General features: G+C 41.6%; 1 protein-coding gene across 2 annotated transcripts in view; it reads left to right on the top strand.

Annotated features, from left to right (window-relative positions):
- Window positions 1-16,057, top strand: part of CADPS (calcium dependent secretion activator) — a 265,905-nt gene that overhangs the window by 96,544 nt on the left and 153,304 nt on the right. For both annotated transcript variants that reach the window (XM_008069830.1, XM_021718484.1), the window contains exons 7-8: window positions 6,703-6,811; window positions 13,230-13,442. In XM_008069830.1, the coding sequence (XP_008068021.1) occupies window positions 6,703-6,811; window positions 13,230-13,442 (322 nt within the window). The remainder of the gene's footprint in view (window positions 1-6,702; window positions 6,812-13,229; window positions 13,443-16,057) is intronic.

The raw sequence follows: 16,057 nt of genomic DNA, 5'->3' as shown, positions 1-16,057 counted from the left end.
TTAACAAACACCCCAGGAGATGCAGATTGAAAGACCACCCTTAGAGATACACTGCCTTGGAGATCATTGTTCCATTTAAAGTGAAGGGTCTCATTCCCTGCAGATGCCATTGTCTCAGAGCTTTTGTTTTCCATGGAGCTGAGCATCCGAGTAGCTAAATAGATGATTATATGCAAATGACATAACAAAGCCTCCTCAACCATGTCCCTTGAAATTCCAATTATAAGTCCTATAAATTTGGCTACAGACCCTAACCCAGAGATTAAGGAGAAATAAGTCTTCAATACTGTGAGTCAAGAAATTTACTCCTTCTAAACCACAGGGGCCATGTCAAGGACCAAACACATTGATTACCACTGCTAGAAACTCTCTGTGACCAAATCAATGCTAATGATAAAGGTGCCAATTCCACAGAGCGCTTCTTGCTAGCCAGAACTCCCCACCCTGTGTGTAAAAAGAAGAGTAAAAGCTGGCCAACTTATCACCCATACCAGCTTAGAAAGTCTCACTTCTATTATCTTTTTATTTTAAAAATATTTTTATTCTGTGCTCAAAAGATTCCTCATTAAAATCAGCTTCTGACTGGTCTTCAAAGTATTGCTGAGACATTCACCCCATTCTAGCACTATACAAACCACAATATTCTGTGATTTCTCTAATACTGCTAATAATCACTTATATGATCTCTTAGAGTTTACAAAGTGTTTATCAAGCTGGTCTTCTCAATCTTTCTGTACCACAGTAAAGACAAGAATTTTCCCAATTTCACAGTAGAGGATACTAAGGCTCAGAGCCGTTAATGGCCTGCCCAAGGTCAGGGGCTCGTAAGTAACTAAATGTGAGATCTAACGTGGGTCTTCTGAATACAAGTGCCTTCAGTGACACCAAGCACTTTAAAATGGACAGGTGCCAAAGAAATGTATGCATTCAGAATGCTCTAGGACTGAATAACTTTGCATTAGATGAAACTACCATGGTTCCTAAATCTGTATGCTCCATTTCTAATTCCTAAGAGAAAATATTACTATAATTATGATCCAGCTTTCAGAAAAATTGCTAAATCTGAATGAGAAAAAATATTGCTGAATAATGTATAGTGCCTTGGAATATAGTAGCAGTCACCTGAGGAACAATATTAAAATAAAGTAGCCATGAAAGGCAGTTGAGTGATTTGTAACTCTGAATCAATATTTTATCCACTCACCTTCACAGCTGCCCCAAAGGGCATTTATATTTATATTCTTGTTTCAAATGACAAAGACCAACCCAAGCAAACTTAAGTTGTAAAAGGAGAAAAATTGAATTGGTTAGTTAATTAAACTAGTAATTAGCGGAAGAGTCTTCTGACATGGCTAGATCCAGGGCTCAAAAACGTCATCAAAACTCTGTCTCTGTATCTATACAATCGCTTGGCTCTGCTTTCTTCTGAGCTGACTTCACCCTCAGTCATCATCTCTCCATGCAGTGAACTCTGGCAGCTCAAGCCTTACATCAATTTATTAATAGGAGCCCCAGAGAAAAGAAAACTTTTTCAATATTTCCATCACAGACCCTCACTGCAGCCAAGGAAATACTATGCTGTTTGGCCAGGCCTGGGCAACATGTCCCACCTGCCCTACTTCCAGCTGGAGATACAGTTATCCTTATTCAAACCACTTGGACTGAAAGTTAAAAAGAGGTTGATTACCCAAGGAAGATCAGGATTCAGCTGCAGGAGGAAAATGGATGCCCTACATGCACACATAAGAAATATCTCACAGAGGTCCAGGCCTGGTGGGTCACCCTGTAATCCCAGCAATTTGGAAAGCTAAGGCGAGAGGATCCCTTGAGACCAGGAGCTCAAGACCAGCCTGGACAATATAACAAGACTACATCTCTACAAAAAATATTAAAAGTTAGCCAGGCACTGTGCCTCATGCCTGTAGTCATCACTACTTGGGAGGCTGTGGCAAAGAGATCACTTGGGGCCAGGAGTTTGAGGTAACCTGGGCAACATAGTGAGACCACAACTCTACAAAAAAAAGTTAACTTTTTTTTTTAAATTATCAAGAAATGTCAGCCGGGCTCAGTGGCTCAGCCTGTAATCCCGCACCTTTGGAAGGCTGAGGTGAGTAGATTGCCTGAGCCCGCGTGTTCGAGACCCGCCTGGGCAACTTGGCGAGACCTCATCTCTACAATAAACCAAAAATTCAGCCGGGCGTGGTAGCACATGCCTGTAATTCCAGCTACTTGGAAGGCTGAGGCAGAAGGATCACCGGAGCCCAGCTGGTTGAGGCTGCGGTGGCCGGAAGCAGCCACTGCACTCCAGTCTGGGCGACAGAGTGAGACTCCAACTCAAAAAAAAAAAAAAAAAAGAAAGAAAGAAATGTCCTACAGATGATATTATCACCTCCATATAAAGATCATGAAACTGGCCCAGCAAAGTTAACTGAACTGCCCAGGGTCCCATAGCTAGAAAAGAATGGATCTGAACATCAAATCTAGGTCCGTGTCCCTCCAAAATCTGCTCTCCCTCTACTCCACCAAATGGCCTTCATTTTCATGTCAATCAGGAGTCTGGGATTTAGACACTGTGATCTTTCATTTGTAACCACATCATATTTTAAATGCTTCTTAGTCTAGATGACTTGTGTGCCTCACATCATAAAAAATTTTCTTCATCCTCAGATCTAGGCACAATCAGTCACTGCTTCCTTATGAATATCTTTTTTTTTTTTTTTTTTTTTTTTGAGTTGGAGTCTCACTCTGTCGCCCAGACTGGAGTGCAGTGGCCGCTCCCGGCCACCGCAGCCTCGACCTGCTGGGCTCCGGCGATCCTTCCGCCTCAGCCTTCCGAGTAGCCGGAATTACAGGCATGCGCTACCACGCCCGGCTGATTTTTTGATTTATTGTAGAGATGAGGTCTCGCTGCCCAGGCGGGTCTCGAACCCGCGGGCTCAGGCAATTCGCTCACCTCAGCCTCCCAAAGGCACGGGATTACAGGCTGAGCCACTGAGCCCGGCTCTTATGAATATCTTACCCAACTACCCAACTAGACCAAATCCCCGAGCTCTTACGGTACCATATACCTCTCTTTTTAACACTTGTCACTATTAAAATAACACATTTCTGAAGTAACATGATTAATGTCTGGGACAGGATTCATGACTGGTTTTGTGCATCTTGCTAATCTCAGAACCAAACACACTACCTGGTATTTGCTGTGTGAATGAATGAATAAATGAATCTACCATAAAAACCTATTTTCTAAAAGAGATGTGAATTTTGGGCAGGGTTTAATGACCAGAGTTACATAAATATAACAACTGATTAATTCTCAAAGAATGATGGTAAAGGCAAGGAAGGGGATTTGACAAAATGCATTGCATTCTATTGTTAATTGTATGTCCAAGTATTTTAGTCTTCCATAAGTGTTGAGAGGAAGGGGAGAGGAAAGTCAGGGACAAAAAAGGACTAATCTCCTTATCGCATACCTGGATTCTACTTGTTAAATATAATTGAAACCTAATGGTGCTAGATAACCCCTATATATATAAAATAGTGATGCTCGAACTTTAGTGTGTATTAAGAAATATCTGAGACAATTATGAAATATGTAACTTCCTGAGGCCCACCCTGACCTAACATTCTGATTCAATTGGTCTGACTTAAATATTCTGCTTATCTGTAACCTACCCTGCCTGACCCCACACACACACTTTCTCTGATGAAGGCAGCTAACATGCACTCTTTAAGAAACATTATGTCAAAGTATTTTCTAGTTTAAACAGGGGACTGGAATGAGCTAAGCAATTCTAAATGTGTATCTGAGGTCCAGCCACCTTTAAAATAAGACCTTGTTAACCATATCCTCAGAAGTCCCAACAACCAAGTCCATTATTCCATGAGAAGGTATGTACCCACTGAAAATCCCAATGATATAAAAAGCATAGTCCTTCAAGTCCTTCTCTCCAAAGTACACTTTCAAACGTCTGCTGGTCATTTGAGATCGTTAGATCTCTATGTTTTCTGTTGGTCTAGGCCAAGCTGTCTGATGGGGTGGCCGACTTTCTCACTTAATGATATGTATTCCAGGCTCTGTCATGCCTTTGTTAAAACTGTGCTTACTGCCCTGTAAATTTTCATCAAAACACAGCTTTAAAAGAATTCTACTGCGATAAAGGAACATGCATTTCTTTGGGAATAGCTTTCACTTCATGCAATCTTGTGGAATTTTTTTTTTTTTTTTTAATGATTAAGTTCCCAAACTTTTGCTATTCCCCTACCCTACAAGCACTCTAGAAAAACTGACTCAAACTTGCAATCATTAGATTCAAAGACCATCCCTTCTCCCCTCCTTTATTTCCTAAAGTAAGTTGTCAATACTAAATCAAGACACTCCTAATAAACCAACTCAATTGTGTTTGCCAACTCAAACCAATTCAGTTTGTCAGGAGTGACTTCAGCAGTATAACCAGAAGAGGGCATCAGCATACAGCACTCCAAGAAGCAAGTCACTAAAATAGAAAAGAGGAAAAAAAAAAAAAACCCAAACCATGTAGTAATAGTAAATGCATGAATCTTGAAATAACACCCTTCTGTTGTGATATCTTTCTGGTCTCAAGTGAGTATCGGCAACTCTCTGTTTGGCTAATCACATTGACAAACTATGTCATCTCTCATGTTGCCAGATGAGAAATGCCAGGTAAAAATCACCACAGAATCATTCCAGCAATTTCTGTAATCACTCTCATGCAGGGGGTCATTAGGAATCTGTTGGACCAGCAACAGGTTGGAAAGACCTGATACTGTGCTTAAACTAACAGATGTAAATTTCAGGGGGGAAAAACCTAAACTGAGTTGTGCATACTCAACTTTCTAGAACCAATTAGATTCAATTAATGAGTGCCCATTATTTGGTAGGTTTTGCTTATGGGGGAGGAGGAGGTTAAATACAACTGAGATATATAACTTCCTAGGCCTGCCTTCAAACGATTTATAATCCAGTAGGTAAATACACCTATTGAGCTACACTATATTAGAACATTAGTGTCGAATGTAAGGAAACTGCTTATACAAATGCATATGTTGAATGTTTGCTCTGTGGGTACCACACATGGTGTGTAAAATCCCATTAATCCTCCAGCAACAATAAGATGCAAATGAAATACAGATGATGACTTTGAGGCTTAGAAAGAGGACAGCTTATCAGAGCTAGGGTGGGACTCCAGGCCCATGGAACCGCCAGCTTGCACACTGTTAACCTTCCATTTTAGGAGAAGGGTATGTTATCAGTTCTGCTAATTATAAAAATATAATACTTGTTCCCTTATGAAAATTATTTTGGTGTCCTGGCCTTCTGTTTCCCTTGGTCTTGCAATATAAGGAGCAGGTTCTGCAAACCATATGCATTATTTATTTAAAAAAAAAAAAAAAAAACCCAGTGAGGCGGTAAAGTTTCCATCAGGAGCCAACAGAGGGCAGCAACAGACAAACCAACCAACAAAACATCCTCTTGTGGACACTTCATCTCAATGCAGGGGCCTTCAGACCACGGACAGTGCAGGAAATGTGTGCAGGGCTCGAGAGCGCCAATTTCTTATCACCATTAAAACAAACAAGCAAAAAGACAAAGCTCACCATAGAGGAGACTAAAAATGTCCCCAGCTGGGATCAAAGTTCACTCAGAAAATGTCTCTTTTAATAAAGGGAATTCAAGGATGAGGGATGTGGTACTCCTTCACTAAGACTTTTGACATCCGTGAATGGTAAATATGCCCAAGAGCTTTTAGCCCAGAGCAGGGAGGATGCTTGCTTTCCCATGGGCTCTCACAGATGAGCTAGATGTAGAAATGCTAAGTGTCCACTTGGGACCTGAATGCACCGTGGCGACCGTATCCTGAAGGCGGGCCTGCAGCTGCAAGTGCCCACCCTGCACTGGCATGGACCGTGTCGGCACAGTGATGGCTGCCACTTAGGGCACCAGTGACAACGGCTGTGCCATTGGGAGATGAGGATTGCTCTACTGTGACTGGCACCTAGCAATCGAGCGCTCATTGCTTGTGACAGCATGTCACTCCTGTACTTGTCTGAGATGAAGAGAAGACTTTTCGAAGCAACCAAAAAGCACTCCTTCTACAGGAAGGGGTGGGGGGAAATGTGTAGCTTGATGTTGATCAAAATGCTGCAAAAAAATAAAGTGCTAAAATAAAAAGGCATAAATAAATGAATGTCTAGTCTCCCACTTCTGGCCAAAAGACCCATGATGTATCTGCAAAATTGGCAGTCTCAGCCAGGGCCAGTCACATTAGGTAAAACCTATAAAATTGCTGCCTTTCAACCAGTTTTGACCTACAAAAAAAAATAGCAATTGCATGTAGCTTAGCCCAATTATATTAGCAGTCATAATGGTAATAGCTAACCTTTACTGAGCACTTACTAAGTGCCAGGAACAGATTCTAAGTGCATTCCACGTATGAACTCATTCAGTCCTCACAGTAAGCCAGTGAGGCAAGTTCTAAGATTATATCCAGTGTGCCTATTAGATTATAGAGGACCAGAGAGGTTAAGAAAATTTCTCAAAGTCACACAGCCAAGAAATAACTAAATTCAGTTTGAACTGAATTCAGAGCCTCAGAGGTGAGGTCATGGTTAAATGGGGAGGATCTCTTTAAGGAAATAGGCTCTAGGGGACCAGCCTCACAGTCTGTTTTTCCTTGCCAGGTCAGTCAGTACACATTTGCCATGTGCAGTTATCGGGAGAAGAAAGCGGAGCCTCAGGAACTTCTACAACTGGATGGCTACACTGTGGATTACACAGACCCCCAGCCAGGTACCAACCCACCCTCTAGGCCATGAGCTCACAAAACTCTCAACCCTCATAGATCAATGGTCAATTAATATTTGCTGGACATTTACTCCATGCTAGGCACTGAGTCTATTTACTAAGGATTTCACCAGTGACCATGACAGTCACAGTCTCTGATCTTATGGAGTTTCCATTTTGATTGATTAAATGCCATCCCAATCTAGAGCTTTTACTCAAGGGATTATCTAGTTTAAAACCAAAAAGAATACATAAAGTATTTTTCTTATGCATATCTGTACCCACATTAAGAATGGACTCCACCATACAATGCTAAGAAATTTTTCAAAAAAGAAGTCCCACATGTACACCAAAACCCGTGTGTGTGTGTGTGTGTGTGTGTGTGTGTGTTGTTTTTCACCAGTGATGTATGAGTTTGGCAGATCTTATGCCTCTGTGACTGAGTGAACCTGCCTTCCCTACACATTTACACCCCATGGCTATAATTCAAGAGCTCATAAGGTTAGCTGATGGCACTTGAAAACCCTCCCTAAATATCTTTCTTCTAAGAAGACTCTGATCACAAGCATAGATGCTGAAGCCCCTAAGCTTTATGTAACTAAGAGAACCATACAAATGATAGTATTTCTTACAAGTTCTACACTGCATAAGTTCTACATCCTGCCCCCTCGCACCTCTCCCCAGGAAAAATGAATAGAAATCAGTCTCAAAGAACCTTCAAAATGGGGTGGGGGGTGCGAAATCATTTCAGCATATTAATGAACAACAAGCACCAACAGCCCTCTCCCGGAGAAGTTTATTTTTATGCCAAATCTGCACAAGGAAAGCATTTCCAACCATACTGCATTATTTGGCCCAAAACCTTTTTTTCTACTCCCATATTGCTCTTCCACATGCAACAAAATACACATAAAAGAAAAACAGAGTTTGAGAGAAGATGGGGTGTTAACCTGAAAAGGTGTGGCAGGGAAGGCCTTGAGCCCAGCTCACGTAGGAAAATTAGCACCTTCAGCATCTCATCCCTGAGTGACTTGGCCTAGTCCCACCCCTTCAGACTTTCGCCTACAATTCTGATCCTGCCAGGGCAGAATGCAGAGCTGACCACATAAGGCGTGAATTAAACGCTCTGCCTGGAAATCCTTCATAGTGAGTAGAACCCACGAGTTCGAAACAAACAATTTCTCGCAGCATCTCACGGAAAGGATCTCTGGCCTTAAAAAGCCAGTCCTCAGGACATTCTGGGATGGTTTGTATACTCAAGTCATTGGGTTCTCTTCGAAGAAAGTTCCTAAGACGTGCATTTTAAAGTGGGAGGCTAAGGAGCCAGTATGAGAAAGAAAACCAATACCATCTCATGACAGTAATTGTTCAAGCCAGTTCATTCCTCCTTCCCTCCTATGTGATTGCATTTAGCTCTCAGCACAATCCCTCAGAGTGGATAGGATCAGGATCACTATCCCAGTTTATAAGTGAAGAAACTGAGATTCTGAGAGATCAAAGGCTATTGTCCAAGGCTGCCCGGTGGCCAAGTTGGAACTAACACTTACGGTAAAACATAGCTGTGTGAATGGTTATAGCAAAGCTACCGTTGTGATTTTATCACATGCAAGCAGAATTCTCTTCCTATGTTGGTGGAGGCAGGAACCCGGAGAGAGCTATTCTATCTGCATGTGTAAGGGGTAACTGTGCACATATATTTTAAAAACTTCTTTTATTTCTTTTTACATCAATCCCATGGGATATCATATAAATTCCTTTACGAAAGATGTAAAATGTAAATTGGTTATGTTCTTTAGAATAATAAGCAACTTCTTCTATCTTTCCATGTGCTGAGCCCTATTTATTCCCCCAAGTAATATTTGATTACAAATGGGGACTTAAATACTCCCAATTATCATAGGAAAAGCTAACTCAGAATTTTTTAAAGACTGCTTGTCAAAGTAAAAGTTCTTGGGCCCCATTCCTAACCTGTGAGCCAGGAGAGAGGACAGAGGCCTCATACTTAAATAAGCACTGTAAAGGATTCCTGTGCACAAACTTGCCACCTGGAAACCCGGATAATGTGCATTTTAGCTGGTGTCCTCAGAGATTCGAGTCTCCTCACCTGCTGTAAGGTGAGCTATGTTTTACCGTAAGTGTTAGTTCCAGCTTGGCCACCGGGCAGCCTTGGACAATAGCCTTTGATCTCTCAGAATCTCAGTTTCTTCACTTATAAACTGGGATAGTGACCCTGATCCTATCCACTCTGAGGGATTGTGCTGAGAGCTAAATGCAATCACATAGGAGGGAAGGAGGAATGAACTGGCTTGAACAATTACTGTCATGAGATGGTATTGGTTTTCTTTCTCAAACACAGAGGACTTTGGACTATTTTTCCCTCCTACTCTTGGCTTCATCCAGGTTGCCAGTGAACCCAATTGGCGGAAAAGTTTATGAGCTAAGTACTCTTGCAGCCCATTTCTCTCTACCATAGGAGGGAGGGATTTAACTAGATGTCCTTGCCTTAGTACCAGCCTGGGATCCAGATGGTCACCCAGACACAAGCATTTGTGCTAAATAAACCCTACCTGTTTGGTCCCTGAAGTGTTAATTTGGCGAAGTAGTAAATTACCTTATGTAAATTTTACTTATAAGCTACTCCTTTTATGCTAAAAATAAAAAGTGCTTCAATTTACCTATCCCTGGGTATGGTTTGGAGAGTATACAACAATCTCTCAATTCTTATCAGATTAAGTCTACAAATAAAAGGAAATTCATCCAGAATAATTCAATGGCACAATTTATCAAACAACTACATTAGTCTTGGACAACTCCTAGAGACCTCTTTTACTCCGATAAATAGACCTCAGCCACGCAAGTTGTTGGAACAGCAATCTCTCCCCGCAGGGAGCCGGCCAACATTACCTGGCCTGGTCCCCTCATCCACTCCTAGATGCATCCTCTTGCTCCTGGCAGCTCAGTATCTGTGGACTATGTTCATCACTCTCCATGGACAGCCCATGCAATGTCACTTATCACATCCTGTAGTTTCAGTCCTCAGGAATTGCTACTTTTTCTGACTCTACCGCCCTTGCCACATGTGTGAATGTTCACTTGGCTTTCTCCTCCCTTGATTCCCTTTCAACTATCTTGCTCTTCTCTCTCCTTCTTGCTTGCATTGGTGTGTCCTCAGCCTCTCATACTTCCTGAAAAAGCTCTGTGGCTCTCTGCTGCTGTCCTTGTCATTGCTGCTTTTGCTTTAGATGTTTCTCTTTGCCCTCACTCACGTCATGATTAGGTTTCATTCTGTTGGTTAATAATGACCTTTCCGAGAGCTGTCAGTGCATGCCAGGCCATGGTGTTTGTGCTTTGCAGCAGTATAGCACCGCCGTTACCATCGTCAGCTCTGGAGCCAGACAGTCAAGGTTAGAAGCCCAGCTCTAACACATACAGTCCAGCTTTGTATCCATGGGTTAGTTACGACCTTCCCCGTGACTCAGTTTCCTCATCTGTAAAATAGGAATGATAGGTCTTATAGGGATGTTGAGAGAATTAAATAAACATATGAAAGCTTCTCAGCATCTTTCTATCTCTGCTTCTGAGTAACTGCACAATGGAGAGGGCTCTCCACTCCCCAACTCCATGGCCTGATTTTCTGACAGCTGCTCCAGGAACACAGTATCCCATATACAGGCCCTGGGGAGGGGAGTAATTGGGACCAGCAAAAATGCCCTCTGGTAATGTCTATCCTGGTATTCCCTGAGTGTAGCAAAATAGCTTGTCCTTAAGGTTACCATGAGACTAGACTACTGTTGACTCACTCTTCCTTTTAACTTCTTAGTACTCACTTTTCAGGTTTAAAGCATCCCTCAAAGCTCTCTCTCCTCCTTCCTTTCCAGAATTTTTCTTTTTATTATGCCATCCATTAGGTTTATAAGGTTTTCCCAGCCTGCCAAATATACAACATCCTACTCAAATTATATATTTAAAACTTACCATAAGAAATGAGGCAAAATATTCCCTCATCATTATAACGACCAAAAAACTTCTATTAAAGCTGTATCAATATGATATTACCAGACCCTCCATATAAAGATATAGCTACTTAATGTCCCCAATCCCTGGCCACTCCAAGTACAAAACTACCAACACACACTTACTCTTGCAGAATAGACACCTCAATACTGTCAGCACAATGAAGAAGTCTTAACATCACCAGAAACCTTTGCCAATGACAAATGTCAAGCATGTTACTGACTGGACCTCATTGGAAATTTGGAGATGCTAATTAGTCCTTTATTCTCCTCCCAGTTTTTAAGTAATAAATGGAAAGATGATGAGGGATTTGATGAAGAAATGAAGCATTACTTCTGGCTAGAGAGTACCCAGCAGCCTAAAATACAAGTTTCTGGAATATGTTGATGAGCATGATGTAGATTTGGCCTGATCCCAAAGAGAAGCTCCCACCTAACTCTCTCTAAATTTGAACCTTGAGAACCATTTATGGAAAAAAATGAGTATATCGTGTATTATGCTTGTTTAACAAATATTTGTTGAGCAGCTACGATATACCATGCACTATTCTGGGCACCAGAGACACAGCAGTGAACAAAACAGATGAAAACTCCCTGACTTTATGAAGCAAAATAAATCATATAGTTTGCTAGAAGGTAATCAGAGCAAGCTAAGCAAGATGAGATAGATAGGTAGCAAGGGAAGGAAGTCAGGGAAGGCCCCAACAGGAACGGGACATTTGAGCAAAGACATGAAGGACGTAAGGATGTGAATTGTGCAGATAGCTGGAAGAAGAGTGTTCCTGGGACAGAGAACAGCACGTACAAAGGTCCTGAGGTGAGAACATGCTTGGAGTATTCAAGGCACAGCAAGAGGCCAGTGTGTCTACAATGAAGTGAGTACACATATGTGCAGAGGGGTAGAAAGTGTTAGAAGAGGAGTTTAGAGATGATGGAGTGCTAACTCATGTGGGGTTTTGCAGACCTTGTCAGAACCTAACCTTTTCATCTGAGTGGAATATGGAGACACTGGTGGGATTTGAGTCAGAGAGTGACATGATTTGCCTCTTCTGCTAAATTGAGGACTCTGGCTACCATGTAAGAATCAACTATGGAGAGTGAGGATGAAGACAGAGCAGATGAAAGAAAACTAAAACGATCTAGGTGAGAGATGATCAAGAGTAGATTTGAACTGGCAGCCCTTGAAGTGGAAGAAGTAGTCAAATTCTGATAAATGTCCTAAAGGTAGAACCATCAACATTTCATGACCCCTTGGAAGTGGGAAAGTGAGGAATCAATATTGAGCCCAGGATTGTGGGCTTGAGCACCCAGACAGAAGAGTTCAGCTTTACTGAGATGGAGAAGAGGTTGGGGAGAAAGACCAGGAGTTCAGTGTTGAGTATGACAAGCTTGGGATTCTATCAGATATCCACATGGAGAAGTCAAGAAAGCCAGCAGATACTTATGTCTGCAGTTCAAGGGAGCAGTCCAGGGGGGAGGTAGAAATGTGAGGACCATCAGCATACTTGTGGTATTTAAAGGCTGGATAATGGGATAGATAAAGAAGAGAAGAAGGACAAGGATAGAAGACCAAGATGTGCCAATATTTAAAAGTCAGGAGGAGGAATCGGCAAATAAGATTAAGAATCAGCGGCAGAGAGGTAGGGGGAAAATCAGGTTTTCTGGATGCCAAGTAAACAAAGTGCTTTGAAGAGAAAGGAGTAAGTGTCTGAAGCTGTTGAAAAGTTGACGGGTCCAATAAAATGAGGACTTGAGTTGTTCATTGAATTCAGCAATGTGGTGGCCTGGACAAGTTTCAAAAGGGCAGCAGCCTGATTGGAGGGACTAGAAGGTAGATAGGAGGGAAGAGACCTTTGTCACTCAACCTGTGGTCCTCAGACTGGTACCATCTGCATCATCTGGGAGCTTGTTAGAAATGCTGAATCCCAGACTCCATTCCAGACCTATTGGATCAGAAGCTGCATCTTAACAAGATGCCCAGGGTGTTCACATGGATACTAAAATTTATGAAACTTTGATGGAGATCTATCTTTCATTGCAAAGAAAAGAGCAGGACAGTAACTAAAGGGAGAGGTAGGGTAAAGAGAGTCTTCTGTTGTTGTTGCTTGTTTTTAAAGACAGAAAAAAAAATAGTATGTTATAGGCAGATGTTTGCCCAGCCAGCAGGCAGTCTGCTTGACGGTTCTGTCCCCAGCAGGTCGCAGAAAGAAACAAGAGCCAGGCTCAGCACCTCTTTAGCATCACAGTCCCACTTGTGGCCAAGCTGGTCTCAGACTTTCCATCCTAGGCTAATCGCTCCTCCTCCCCTCTGTCCCAAGAAAAAGCACCAAAAACCACTTTTCTGAGGGCTAAGTCCTGCTGAGAACATTGCAACTCAGCTGAGCAGAAGTTGTTACTCCTTTTTCTTCCAGGATTGGAGGGTGGCCGAGCCTTCTTCAATGCAGTCAAGGAAGGAGACACCGTGATATTTGCAAGTGACGATGAACAAGATCGCATCCTGTGGGTCCAGGCCATGTATCGGGCCACGGGGCAGTCACACAAGCCTGTGCCCCCGACCCAAGTCCAGAAACTTAACGCCAAGGGAGGGAATGTGCCTCAACTAGATGCCCCCATCTCTCAATTTTGTAAGTAAATATGCCATTTCTTAAAAGTAGCTGTGTAGAGCAAAGCAAATCTTCCAAAACTGATTAGAAAATCTAGTTGCTTTTATACTTAAGCTTTATAAAATCATGTTTGCTGAAAACATAGTGAATTCAGGGTGGAAAGTTGGGACTAATGTTAGATTAAAATAATTTTAAAGTGCAATACTTGACCTTCTGCCCCAAGGACTGAACAAAGAAAAGTATATTTTAGGTGGATTTTTATCTCTTTGTTTTGGTGAGTTTGGAATTTACAGCCAAGCATGTATTTGTTTGAGTCCTTCAAATATAGTAGATTGTGTATGTCCTTGCTTCATTTCTTCCTATTAAAAGTAATTTAAAAATAGGGTTGACTTGAAATCAACTTAAATCTGCAATTTAGAACCATTTAAAAATAAATGATGACATTATCACATGCAGTGAAAAAAAACAAAACATGGTACCTAAAATCCCATTTTGAGCTAAAATACCAGAGACCCAAAAATGAAACCGTTTCCTTAAACAGCCCCTGTTCATATTCCAGTTTTTCTCCTCTTACCTCTGCATCCATTTAATTTCTTGCCCCTTTGTCATGTCTTCTTGCTATCTAATATGACTTTTATCTGCCAATTCTTCTGATATGGTAAAGTAAAAGCTAATGTATGCTTGAAAGCATTTATTAAAACAAGAAAATGAGATATAAAGCGTCAAACAAAGTAATTCATCTTAGTTCCAAATATTCACCCTAAATAGAGACCTTTGCCTTACCCTGGATATCAAGTCAATTAGGGATAACTCAGGTATCAGTCATTTTTTGCAATATTAATTATTTCTAACTTGAGTGTGGAACCCACACATGCAGTCTAGTTCATTGAGCAACTGTCTAGAGATAAAACATATGGATAAGGAGGAGGACCAATGAGGTGCCTGCTTTCATAATACCTTCATCTCAGTGGAGGAGTCTAGACAACAAATCAATGAGATTGTTTTAGACATTGGTAAATATCATGAAGAATGCCATTGAGGAGTGACTGAATGAGGCCAGGGGCCATGAAGGTAGATAATCAAAAAAAGCCTTCTCTGAGCAGAAGCACAAATGATAGGGAGTCATCCCTGCAAATGTTTAGAGGAAAGAATTGGCAGCAGAAGGAAAAGGAAGTGCAAAGGCCCTAAGCAAAAGCTTAACCTCTAACACAGTGCTTACAGTCTCTCCTCTATTGCTCTTAAAATTTGGATATGGGCTGGGCTTGGTGGCTCAGCCTATAATCCCAACACTTTGGGATGCCAAGGTGAGTGGATTACCTGAGTCCACAGGTTCAAGACCAGTCCAGTCAACTTGATGAGACCTCATCTCTACAATAAAAATAAAAAAATTATCCGGACATGGTAGCATACACCTATAGTTCCAGCTACTTGGAAGGCTGAGGTGGAAGGATCGCTGGAGCCCAGCAGGTCTCGGCTGCGGTAGCCGGGAACGTATCATTGCACTCCTGGGTGACAGAGTGAGACTCCAACTCAAAAAAAAAAAAAAAATGGATATGGATATGGATGGAATATTTTTGCAACTCCAGCACCTAAAAAGAAGTAAATTTTCTTTTCAAATGTACCCACTGCCATGTCCATTTCTGCCTGACAAGACTGTATTCTTAAATTTTGCAAAGCCCTTGCTGATCAGAAAATATAACTTTTGGGGAAGGACCAATTCTATCCATCAGGTGTTCCCATGAGTTCCTGTCCAGGACTGATGGTTTCTTAAAGGAAGAGCCAAGCCCTTGTGAAACATTGTAAATAACCACACAATTATGATGGGTTTCCAAGCAGAAAAATCATGAAAGACTAAGAAAGAGATTAAACTGGAACTTGAGGGAAAAGGGACAGCCCTCCTGCCTACAACCACCACAGAGTTCCCATTCTCTTTTTGTTTTCTCTGACATCTTCTCACACTTACGTTTATTTGAGAACAATAATGGGAGCAGAAGTCATTAGTTAAGATAAAGCATGCCTAATATTTGTTTAATTTTTCTAAAAAAAATTAATAATAACTGTAAGCCAGGTATGGTGGTGCATGTCTGGAGTCCCAGCTACTAGGGAGGAGGATGAGGCAAGATCACTTGAGCCCAGGAGTTCAAGGCTGCAGTGAACCATGAGAGCACCATTGCACTCCAGCCTGGGCAATAGAGTGAGACTCCATCTCTAAAAAAAAAAAAAAAAATTTTAATTAAAAAAGAACTATATGGTAGAATCCCTCCTTTCTCCTTGCCTGACATACTCTCTCTTTTTTTTAATACATTGCAAAACAGCACACCCTATTATATCCAGCTGAAATGGAATTATCAGCATATCCAGGAAAAACATGTATCTCAGGTGATATTTGGAAAATACTGGTCTTATTTCCAAATAATTTCCTTTTCTTTGAAGTCATTTCACCTTACATTCAGCATGCCTGTTCTGTCATCTGCCCAGAGTAAGAAATTGCTGCAAGGTTTGTGATTGTCTCTCCTTTTTCCTCATTAGCATAAGGAAGAGGAAGGACATTCAGGGATAAAATTAAGTGGCGACCAGAAACTGATTAGAAAAAGAAAACTAAAGCCGGGGTCGGTGGCTCAGCCTGTAATCCCGCG

Source organism: Carlito syrichta, unplaced genomic scaffold, assembly GCF_000164805.1.
Source record: "Carlito syrichta isolate Samal-C Ts95f unplaced genomic scaffold, Tarsius_syrichta-2.0.1 Scaffold312220, whole genome shotgun sequence".
NCBI classification, from domain to species: Eukaryota; Metazoa; Chordata; class Mammalia; order Primates; family Tarsiidae; genus Carlito; species Carlito syrichta.
Note: the sequence above shows the minus strand (reverse complement) of the source record. Positions and strands in the feature narration are given on the sequence as shown.